The 12108-nt window shown below is 36.3% G+C and overlaps 2 protein-coding genes across 3 annotated transcripts in view; one reads left to right on the forward strand and one right to left on the reverse strand.

Moving 5' to 3' along the window:
• ZDHHC3 (zinc finger DHHC-type palmitoyltransferase 3) overlaps nt 1–7038 on the forward strand; it is a 435152-nt gene extending 428114 nt beyond the window's left edge. The window contains exon 8 of the mRNA XM_049817243.1: nt 7028–7038. The gene's annotated coding sequence lies outside the window, so the exon portion shown is untranslated. The remainder of the gene's footprint in view (nt 1–7027) is intronic.
• Nucleotides 1–12108, reverse strand: part of ULK4 (unc-51 like kinase 4) — a 256275-nt gene that overhangs the window by 48064 nt on the left and 196103 nt on the right. For both annotated transcript variants that reach the window (XM_049817203.1, XM_049817204.1), the window contains one exon: nt 8092–8277. In XM_049817203.1, coding sequence (XP_049673160.1) covers nt 8092–8277 — 186 coding nt within the window. The remainder of the gene's footprint in view (nt 1–8091; nt 8278–12108) is intronic.

Here is a 12108-nt window from a genome sequence, read left to right on the forward strand (position 1 = left end):
GAATACAGGAAACAAGCTGGATTGTTCTTTGGAGCAAGAAATGACTTTTTACTGTGCTTGCATTGAGCTTACCACAATGAAATCCTGGTCTACAGGCACTAATGCAATTCAGTTATAACAATAATAAAAGCAGCAACTACTGCTCATAGGCTCCCATTAATGCTACAGAACCTGAAAATACGTGCAACTTGGTATTAACATTCAAGCTGAGAAACTATTTTCAATAATTTAATCCTATTTAATTGGTGTTGATAGATCCTCTTAAGAAATTGTTGTTGATATTTACTACTCCTTATCTGAGGACCATAAAATATTTTGCAAACATTAAACATGACAATAGCTTATGAGGGTAGGTGAGTAATTTTAAACATAAAGCTACTAGAACAAAGCAGAAAGTAGCAAAAGTAGGAGCCATCCAGCTATATATGAGAAAGTTGTCAGCATCAAACAAACACTAAAGAAAAATGAAGGAAAGCCATTGAAATAGGCCTCTGTTTTAAATTCTGGGTTGGGAGTGGGAGAATTCAATATATGATTTGCTAGCAAAGTAGGTGTTTGTCTATGTGGTAGAAATACCAGACGAAGGATAGCATGTTCTCCGATACAGAGAAAGTGCTTCACAGTTACAGTAAACACACTGACAGCAAATTAGTCATTGCAGATGTGTAAATGTGTAAAACAAAACTGCATCTCTGGATTAAGATAACCATGGATATTCCAGACCTATCACCAGCTGCAAAAAGGTGGGACCTAAATCACATAAAAAATTCGAAGTTCCAGTAAATATTTCCTTAATCGAAAGCTTCCAAGCTATACAAACTCCTATATAACCCCCAAAATGGTAAGTTAATTGCATAAAAAATTCCTCACTATCTGACTTAATATATCACTACTTAATGTTCTGATTTTATCACAGGTTATATGAAGCCTAGTATTCTGAACGGAAAAAGCTTGTGGACTCCAGTGATCAGCTAAAAAAAACAAATCTCAGCTTAGATCCAATTAAAATAGAATTTTAATTCTCACATTTGCTAAGAATTTCTTGACACTTTGAGTTAAGACTACCTGAAGTCACATACAAAAAGAAAATGCACTGTGTTTACGCTTATATGTACACAGGGATACGAACTACACCAACAAAGTAAATTACAGCAAGGGGAGTCAGAGAAGTACAAAATTTACACAGCAGAAGAGGCTTCTGACACAGCCAGAAATAAGTGATCCTATAAGCCTGGACAATCTTATAGAGATTTAAATATTTGCCTTTTCTATGAGAAGAAATAAGCAGAGCATTCCTGTACCATCTAGTGCTTTGGGTCAAAAAAATAGCAAAGTTTTCTGCAATCTGGTATCAGCCACAGAACCTCTGGACAGGATCAAAAGCGACAAGATAGGGGAAAATAAGAATTCCAGGGACTACGTATCTGTGACTGAGACTTACCCATGGATACTTGTTCTGTTTAATTTCATAAGACAGAAGGATAGATACTGGAAAAAACCCATCAGTATATAACTTCAGAATGCTGCACTTGAGAATTTTTGCCAATTGAAAGGAGGATATTGTCAAATTCAAAGAGGTAAATGAAAAGAAAGGCTAATCAGAAACAGAAAAGGCGTATTAAAATTCTTTCAGTGCTATAACCAAGCGTGTAAATCTAAATACCAAAATACTCTTCCCTCTCTTCCAGTAGAAACCATAGAATGCAAATCTCAAAGAAAGAGAAAGTCAAGGACAGTGCTAACATATTGCATTACTACTCAGCATCCTGAAAACACTCCATGAGTTACACAAAGTGTAAATGACCTGAATTTAGCCTTTCACAAACTACATAAGCCAGGCACACAGGGCATAAACATGCCTCTAAGGTGAAACAGTATCTAACCATTTCAGATTAAAAATGAAAATTCTTATCAGACTTATACAGTGAAAATTTGTGTCCGGGATTTCAATACACAGAATGTAATGAGTCAAGTTAAAATTAACCATGTATACTACTATAAAGAATGCCATGAGATCTCAAATGATTATCAACTACAGTATCCCTCTCACATCTGGATATCGTAAGTACTACCAGACATACAAATAACATTTTCATACAGTACTTTAAAAAAAGTGCTTTTTGAAGAGCTATGTTATTCTTATTATAAACTAAATCCATATGTTAGGACTTGGTATTGCTTGTAGAATGTCTGAGAACAAACTGGAATATTATTAAGTTTTGACTATTCAAAAATTACACTTTCAATGACTAAATGTCTTCCTTCTTAGTGCTACTGAAAATGCTTTACTAAGCTTAAAAAAAAAAATCTTCCATCGGGGTCTAAATGATGAAAGTACAATATTTCCTTTCCATGAGAATTTGGTAGAGCCCATATGAAATTACAAACTGAACACAAAGATCAAAATACAGCCTTAGTGAGATTAAAAAAAATAAATAATCCAAATTACTCAGGGAAATTAATCAATATAGCAAAGGGGTTGTGCCACAGGAGCACTATGCCCACCAAATGCTGAATTTCTTTAAATTACACTATACTAGCTCTATTTAAATAATTGTTTAAATTGTATTAGAGTAGTTGTGATTAGCTGCATTCATCTTCTGAGTAATTTAAGACAGTTTTTCTTAACTCTTCACTGTAAACTCAATATATTGCTTCTTGACCAACAGCAACGGCCTGGCCCAGAAATTCCGACTCACAAATATCCCTGCTGACTTAATATTCATCAGGGACATTGTAACTTTTTTTATAAAAAGGAGTGCCATTAGATTGTATTTCGATCACACCATATGCAAAATTCAGAAGGCTATACTTAAAAACTTACTTTGTGACTAGATTAAAACCCGGAAGTGGAGGAGGAGGAGGAGGAGGAGGAGGAGGAGGAGGAGGACAGTCACTCCCCTTGCCCCTGGGGACAGGGCAATTCCCCCAGCCCACTTTCTTTCCATCTGCCAGGGTATGTCAGGGTCTGGAAGTGCCATGGCGGAAGGCTGGCAAGCAACAGCGGGTTCTGGAAGCCTCCCCATCTCTCATCTCCAGAGACTGTCTCCAACTGCATTCAAACCCTAAACCAAAGGCCTGTCCAAGTATGCAAACAGAGGGAGCTTCCCCACACGGCGGCAAGGGTGAAGAGACATCATCCTTCCCATGTATTTGCTTCAAAGCATTTTGAGAAACCCATCCTGTTTATGATCTGCATGATGTATCTTAATGCTGATTGCTTTTTCTTCTTGGGGGATCTTAAGTTGCTTGCGTCTAATGAAATGCTCCATCCTACCTGAGGACATTATTCTATTAGACTGAAGCCAACAAAAGATGGTCAATAAAAAATGGATGCAGGCTTGGTAACAACTTGAAAATAAAAGATTAACACTAATGAAGGATAGAAATTGTTCATGTAAGAGTCATCCTGATTTTAAAAAGATGCATAATTTAAGGAAAACACATATAACAACTGTGCATTTACAGTGAGTATACCTATACATGTCAGCAACCCACAAGTGAGTATTGTATTCACAGTCTAACAAGCATCTCTGTTATAAAATTATTTCTTTGAGCAATGGACTACTATGGATTGCCTTAGTAACGAATGAAATTAATTAAAGGCACTCTTAAAAGATTCAGATTAGGAGAAAGATGCGTAAGAAGTTTTTCTCCAGCTAATTGAGACTATTTGAGCACTGTGCTCTTGCAGCAGGAGATATGCCAACAGCTTCCCACAGTTTTGTAAGACTCTGGGAAAGGAGACTCCGCTGGGAATTGCTGCACAAGCACCTCCTTGTGGCTCTGAATTCTCGGAGCTGAAGCCGTAAAAGGGATGCTGTCAGAATATCTCTTGGGATTTTGCTTCACCTTCTTTGAGGGAAGCTCCCTGTGGATGTACTTGTGGGAATCTATTGAAGAGCAAATCTCCAGCAAGAATTTCGACTTAAAGACAGATTGGATTGCAGAACTGCTACCCTAAATCAAACATTTGTGCTACTTGGACTGTATAACTCTTCAAGCTCTAAATGTCTTTCCCCATAATGGATGATCAATGATTAATATAATGAGGACCTAATCTGGGAACTATCACAGTAAAAATTTATACATATATTTTAATATACAAACACACAGCTGTCAATTCAAGAGATATGAACTCAGCACATCTCTGTATAAAACTCAGGATGATATAGTTACTAATCTACATGACAGAAATCCTTAGGGACACATGACTTGAATGGTATTTCAGCCATAGTGACCAGTGGTTCCCCAGGCTTTGGTTCATTGTAAACAGGGTAGTAAATCTGCTCGCAGGTACACAGTGATGCCACTGCTCTGGCCCAAACTGGCAGGGAAAGCAAATTAGCGTTCAATAGTCCTGCAATGAAATTAATGAAAGTTATAGACCTTTGCCACAGCTCAAGTATTGTCATTCTATCCTTAACATCTTTACTATGCAGCCTAATACAATTTGAGAAATTCTTATATGTATCCCCACAGGGTATATGACATGCAGATGACATCCTAAATGTCTTGGTTGATCACAAATAAAGGACGAACAACTTTTTGACAGTTATGATAAGCAAAGTAGTGAAAATGAGGTTCTAGAAAGACTATCAGAAGAAAAAAGTGTGATTTAGGTAGAATTCAAATATACTTTCTGACAAGTACTTAAGGTAAAAGTCACAGAACAAAAGTTCACTCTCCACAGTGAGTGCAGAATTGCCTGTTAAAGCCTGATGCTTACTCATTTTTCTCAGAGGAATTTTTCCTTATTACTAGATGGAATAAAAAAGAGTCTTCTCTTGATTTGAAAGCTGAAACATTTTATTTGTGAGTACCCAGCTGTAACCCCACAGTGATTATGTGTCCGGTGGAAAGATATGGGCTAGCTCTATAAAAATTATGGTGGTAATCACTTGCCTTTACATTACATACTAGATGATAAATTGAGATGGCAGGCAGATTTCTTTCCTCTGGGGAAAAAGAGAAATGAAAAACTTCTCAGTAAAGCAGGCAAAAATTGAACTATTTGCTTCCCAAATGAAAATTTCTTCCACTTCATAAAGAAATACTTCAATCTAGATGATTTAATGGGCTGTAATAAGACGCACTATATCTTCCCAGAATAGATGAAGTGATAAGATAGTGATTTCCATGAAGAGTGGTAGAAGCTTCCAGAATCCCCAAATGGGACAAGATCACTCTCCTGACGTCACTGATTGGGTACACAAATGCTGCTAAAAAAAGAGGAAGAATATCTGAATAGCAGTATTGTCTAACCCAAGATGAAACAACCAGAACAAGAGAGTTAATAAAAGGGCTGAAGGGGAAAAAAACCACCACCACCCCCGCCCCAAACCAAACCCTGTTTCTTTGATTCAGTAATTTTATTTAGGTTCTGTCTGTTATATCAATGCCAGTGAGAGAATATTCTTGAAAAAGACTGGCTAACCTGGGCTTGACAGAGCCAAAAGATTTGAAAGCTAAGAGGTGATTATAAAAAAACAGAAAGACGACAGTCAATGCTGCCTCTTTAAGGCTTTTAAATGATCCTTACACAGTTACAAGTTAGCTCAAAGCATATTTTTTCTGGTTTTCACTCCTAATGATTTCTTTTAAGAGCAAAATAAAGCCTGTAAAAAGGGCTGTTCATGGCGATTCCATTAATAAGTCTGTACGAAGATTCCCCCCTCCCCCCCCAGTCTGGCCTATATCTTTATTTCAGTTTAATAAATGAATACAACAAAATTGTAGGGCAAAAAACAGTGAAGAAAGTGTTGCAAGAAGTTTACATTGCCCTGCAGTCAATTTGCTGGTCAAAGTTAACAATGACCATTTAAAAAAAAGAAACTCAAAACAAACCTCCAACTTTGTCCAAAAAACCCCTCCACCCACTGGAGATAAAATTTAATGAATGAATACTATTAAATTAAAACAAGACATAGATATAAGTTTCCACTTCATCAAGGTAAGGTCATCTTGTACATCAACAATTCTCTGACATGCCTTAAACTGAAGACTGAAATCAAGACATCTGTCTGCATTGGCTCACTGGAGTCATATGAAACACTTGGACAAAAATAACTAGTCATACTGCTATGCCTTTTCCTTATTTCCAGAAATACATGTTATAAAGGCATCTATAGCATAAACACATTGAATACTTTTTGTACATTCCTGTCTTGTGTAAGCAATACCTGTGCCTGTAACAACGAAGTTAATGTAACCACAGATTGGAAAGATTCTCTGTACAAGCACTGATTGGCAAGAAAGGAAATTGGTGCATTTAATGATCCCTCTATTATAATATTGCTCAGATATTAAAAAAAGAAAAACACTGCTCTAGGCTTCAAAATTCAGCATGAACAGCTGATGTGGGCTGAATCCTTCTTAAATAGATATGATTATATTTCAATGTCTTTTGTGATTATGACAATTTTGACAAGATAATCATCTCCTTTGAACAGGACTTTTTAAGATTTCAAGAAATAATGTAAGATTTATTAAATAATCTGTCAAATTATCTATGAACCCTGCTTTCAAAAGAAATCCTATGATCTCATTAAAATAATTACAGAAAATCTATGCCTGATATTATAAATAACAAGTACCAGTATCACTGGTATACGAAGGAGAGATCTAAAAGTACAGGAACTTGCAAGATTCAAAAGGTGATAGCATAGCTTTGTTCTCTTAAGATAGTCAACAGAAGTTTCTGTGTTAAATATCCTGCACACTGGGTCAACTTTTGAACCATAGTCTTCAAAATGGAGGGAAAGGAAACAAGACTGTAGCTAATGCTAAAATTAAATAAGCTGGATATGTATATTGCAGCCTCATTTATCTTTCCTTTCCTCATACTGTTGCCTCTTTTCTCACTGTTTTTGGGGAGAAGCAAAAGCCAGTTCTACACAGCACAACAGTTACACAGAAAGAGAAGCAGAAGTACAAGCAAAAATCAATAGGAAGTGTCTTTAAAAAATTCTTTGCTAGAATTCTCTTTCCAGGAAGAGCATGAGAAAATAAAGGAGTGAAACCTGAGATGATGTCAAGAATGAGCAAAATTATGAATTTTAAACATCATATCAATTTTAATTTTATGTATTTGTGCTTCTTTTAGGGAAAGATAGGACTGAGAATAACTGGGAAAAAGGGTATGGTGTTTACTTTCCTGTGATGTAAATACAGTAGGCAGGAGAAAGAGGATAGGAACAGCTCTGAGAGCTATACAAAAGAGTTACTTCCTCTTAACTCCTGCTGCCATTGATTATAGCCTTATCCTAGTAGATAGCACTGCACTTGCAAAATTCAAGTGTCTTCTGCCTCTTACACTGGGGAAGTTACCCTCTTTTAATTGAAAACTCTTGCTCTTGGAGAGTAAAGGGTGAAGCAATCAACCAACACAAGGTGACAATGCAGGCAAACTTCTTATCAAGACGCTTAAAGATAAAAAAACCTCGTATTATCCAAGAGAATGTTACTGATACAGAAGGTTTTCCACCTAAGCTACTTGAAAGACATAATGCTGCTCTCATGCCACCATGTCGGAGCATGACAGAACTGAAACTGCTACCTGTCAATAATATCACCAGACTAAGTCCCTGCAAGACTCCCACTCATTGGCGTTCTACAGTACAACCACTCCAGCAGAAGTGGTCCCTATCGCTTGGTGAGAATGAGGCACAAACCTGTTTCAAGTACAAAATGTCATTTTATTTACCGTGAAATCAAGCACTGTGATTCTGAACAGCTATTTAACACTATAATGTTAGTTAGTTCAGAAGGCATTAAGAATATTGTTCCAATACTTCATAAAGCTGAAGTACTAAACAAATATATAAATAACATGAGTTATTTAAATAACTGAATGGTTAACTGAAATAGGAGAAATTCAACAATCATTTTGTAAGAGGTTTTAAGTGTAGAAGTCTATCTTCTCCAGAGAAATTAACTGAAATTTAAAGACATGAAATTTAACTTCACATACTTTGTTTTCAAAATTCTTTTATACTCTTTTTTACTTTAAGAGGAAAAGACCAGCCAAAAACTTATCCAATGATACTAAAGAAGCACATGGACTTTTAAAATGTTTAGAAGCCGACTCACCAGTCTCTTTACAATTCTCAACAAAAGCTTCAGTTGTTGTGTATCTTTTTTGGACTTCAGTACTTCAGCAAAACTGTCCATGTTTTCTGGAGACATACTCTCCTGACCGTTCCCTCCATACAGCTGAACGAGCAATGATAAGCACTGTGAGGCACTCACAAATATTTCAGTATCTTCACTGGGAAGCTAAAAATGAACAAAACCCGAACAAACAAAAATCAAATTCCAATTTCAGAAAAAATGCATATCACTTGGGATTTGGAAGAGTATTAACATTTGCATTGTGACAGGAAAGAATAACTTCTAGTTGATTGACTCAAAATTCCATTAAACTAAGCTTAATAAAGTGATGAAAATATAATTAAAATATATCTGTTCTTAAGCAGCAGTATAACATTGTCTCCGCTATGATTCTATCAAATAGCCTATCTATAGTGACATCATAAAAGTACTGAAAATGTTGCTCCCAACTCTGTTATTCAGAGAGTATATTTTGCTTTAAATAGAAGTAGTAATAGCAGAAAGTATCATTATAGCCATGATGTCTAATCTTCTACATAATGCACACCATAAAACTTCATCTAATTATTTCTCAATCAAGTCTATGGCTTCTGGTTGAGGCAGAGTACAGGCTATCTAGCTATTGAATGGGTTTTAAGTAGTCACATTAGGAGGTACGTTTTGTAGATTTTAAATATTTTTTCCTGAATTTCAGCTTTTCTGCACTCCTTTGAAGAGCAGACCCTGGAGCAGGCCCTACCAATGGGATGCAAAACCTCTTTCCTGGGAAGCAAAATTATGGAAAAGATTTGGCGGCATGGCTAATAATCATCTTTAAATGAGCTTCTGATAGTATGACACCACTATCAAAATGATTTATATCTTTCTTGAAAGTACAATCTGGAAACATGAGTAGAGATATTCTATTATACTTGTATTTGGCACTGTTGGAATGACAACAGGAATGCAATGCCTAGTTTTAGCGCAGACAGTTCACAAAAGCTAGTGAAAAAAATCATAGAGGTTTCTTTGGAACAGGCAAGAGGATGACAGATTAGAAAAAATAACAGGAAAGGACTGAAGGAATTCAATGTCTATAGCTTATCAAAGGGAGGGTTAAAGGGCACTTGATCATATTCTCTTGGCTACATCTGAGAAAAAGCAGGCTGAGGATAGGTTAATTCCTTTACCTGAAAAGGGACCAGTAAGAGATGATAGCTCAAAACTTTAGATAAAGGAATTCAGATTAAAAGGAAGGTAATACTTTGACTTCCTTTTTTCTTTCTTTCTTTAATAAGAGCGGTTAACCACTGAAATAACTTTTTTAGAACTGAGACAGATTCTCCATAACAGGCAATTTATAAATCACAAAAATATTTTTTTTCTTAAAAAATAACAAAACCCTTTTCTACAATGAGGAATTAATTTAGGAAAGTCCTATGTCTTGTGTTATATAAGATCCTAGACTAAACAATTACAATAGCCTTTTCTCGCCTTACAATCTATAAACGGAACAAAAGATACCAGTGGTGGTCTTAACCAATAAGGTATAGAAGTGTAAAAACACCTTATCACTCCTACTCAGTTTTTTAATTCTAAAAGTACTATTTAAATACAAAGAAGCTGGATTAAAGTACAGTTAACAGACTATCCTTACTGGCAATAAAAAGGAAACAATTTTTATTATCTGTCCAACCATTTATATAACACGCCCAACCATTTCAATAATGATTACTTATTTAACCTGCAGTATGAACTTCCCAAGTTTTTTCATTTTAAGGAAAACCCATACAGTTACTTTAAAGCAATCTGTGAACATATCATCAGACACGTACTCCTCAGATATTCAAGCAGCAATTCCCCAGGGATCTGCATGCAAATGCAATCCTGTTTTCCATTAGTTTCATAGAGCTGGCTGTTTAAAACAGACTGAACTGAGATGTAAGCTCTGAATACATAGCCCCAAGACATATCACATTCTATTTGACCTAGTGACAAGACCACAGCAGCTATTTCTTCCACAGTTTTGCTGTATGGTTTTTCTTCATTTCACTCTAAATGCCACCTATTTGATTGTTTCCTTTCCAACATCCATAATTATCTAATAACATCATCAACATAAATAGCAAGGCTAAAAAGGACAAAAAGCTATAAATAGTAACAAGTTTATAGCTCCATTTATATCTTCAATCCTTATCAAGTTAAAAAAAAAAGCCAGTGATCTCACTGGGGGCTTTGAGCCAACTTGTATTTCCTTCACTGAAAAAAAAAAAAAAAGACTATTAGATAAAAGAAGGAAGAATTAAACTACTTTAACATATCTCTCTCTCATCCCTTTCAAAAGCAGTACTTCAACTTAACAGCTTCTTACTAGATTAGTGTAGACAGGTATATCGACCTCTCCCTGAAGAAAATCACACTACAAGAACTATATTCAATTTTCAAACGTTTGTCGGCTTACCAAAAATACAAAATAAAAAAATCAGTGAACATTTGGACAGACACGTCCTTGCCCTGGCATTGCAATGGAGGCTAGTTCCCTGGGCTCCATAAGCACAAAATCCCATGTATGATCAGTAATCACAACAGCCATACTTGGAAATGAGACTGTTCACAAGGTCTTTTTCTGAGATATTCACTAAATACCAGAGGAGCAGAAAAGTGTCAGTTTCTGTAGAGGACTGCCCCTACAGCAACCTCACATGAAGAAATACAGAAAGCACCAGGTCCTTGGCAGTACTTCCTGACAACAGGAGGGTACGTGGCTTTCAAGGAAGCAAGTAAGTGTTATTCCCAAGGTAGGCTGTCTTCAGCAGAAGTCCCCAGTTAAGCAAGACAGTGGAACATTTTGCTCTAGGTGAAGAGGGCCAATGGCTTTGCTTATCTCCTCCTGGCATGCCCAAACTTTTATCACTGTTGCTGCTGTTCTTCGTCACCCAACAAGAGAAAGGAAGATCCTGAAACTCTCGGTCCAATGTCTTGGCATCAGAAAGGCTCGCTCTTCACAGGATATCAAGCTTTCAGCAACCATCCTCCAAACCTAGCCACCAGTGTAGGTGGTGGAACCACTCCAGAGTTCATGGCACTTGCCAGCCATGACATCATCCTATTCAATCAAATATGCCAATGAAGTCTTTCATCCCCTGTTGTACTTCAGGCTCTTCTGCTACTCTGCTTCACCAGAGACTCTTTGAGCTTCAGTGTTATCTAGAGTTTGGGGGGCAAGTTGCTCTCATCCTGGAAAATTGCAGGGTGAAACAATAACAGCATAGGTCTTGGATGAATAAGAAAACAAGCTGGGGATAGGAAAGACCATATTTACTCTGGAGGGGATGAGAATCATTGGCCTACAGTCTAATCCATCAATGATTAAGGTGGAAGAAGAACTCTCAGCAATGTCCCTATTTAAGTATGTCCACATCAGCATTTTTCTGTAACTCTCATAATTTTGCTGTTTCACTACTGGCAAGTAGTGATTTAGATGTCAAAAGTCGTAAGTTGGTAACCTGAAATTTAACACTAGCTGCCAGTCAGTGTTAGTACTGGTTATGAAGAGTAGGGGATCTGAAGAAAATTATTGGTATGAACAAAAGCAATGACTGAAAATATAGCAAATATCTGTAAATACAGAAGACCAAGGAATGAAAATTCAGCTTTCAATTAAATAGTATCACAAGTCTAATAAAAACAGCAAAGCTTGATTCATGTTGCTAAGCAATGAATATAGCTGGATGGTTCACCTCTTAATCAGCTGGAACAATGTTCTGATTATTTTTCCAATCATAACAATTCCATTTGATATGAAGAAGTATATTTCAAGTCTTTGAAATGCATTTATAGTTTTTCATGACAGCAGCTCCTTAAGTTTTTGTTCTTTCAGGGGAGGAGAAACCCATGAAAAACTAGAGTTCTAACACTTTAAGAAAATATCTGCCCCTTAATATTTCATAATTACATGAAAAAAACTCTAGTGGCCTTTCGTTTCTTTTTGCTTTACCAGTCTTAAAGGGGATTATG

Source organism: Accipiter gentilis, chromosome 14, assembly GCF_929443795.1.
Source record: "Accipiter gentilis chromosome 14, bAccGen1.1, whole genome shotgun sequence".
Taxonomy (NCBI): Eukaryota; Metazoa; Chordata; class Aves; order Accipitriformes; family Accipitridae; genus Astur; species Astur gentilis.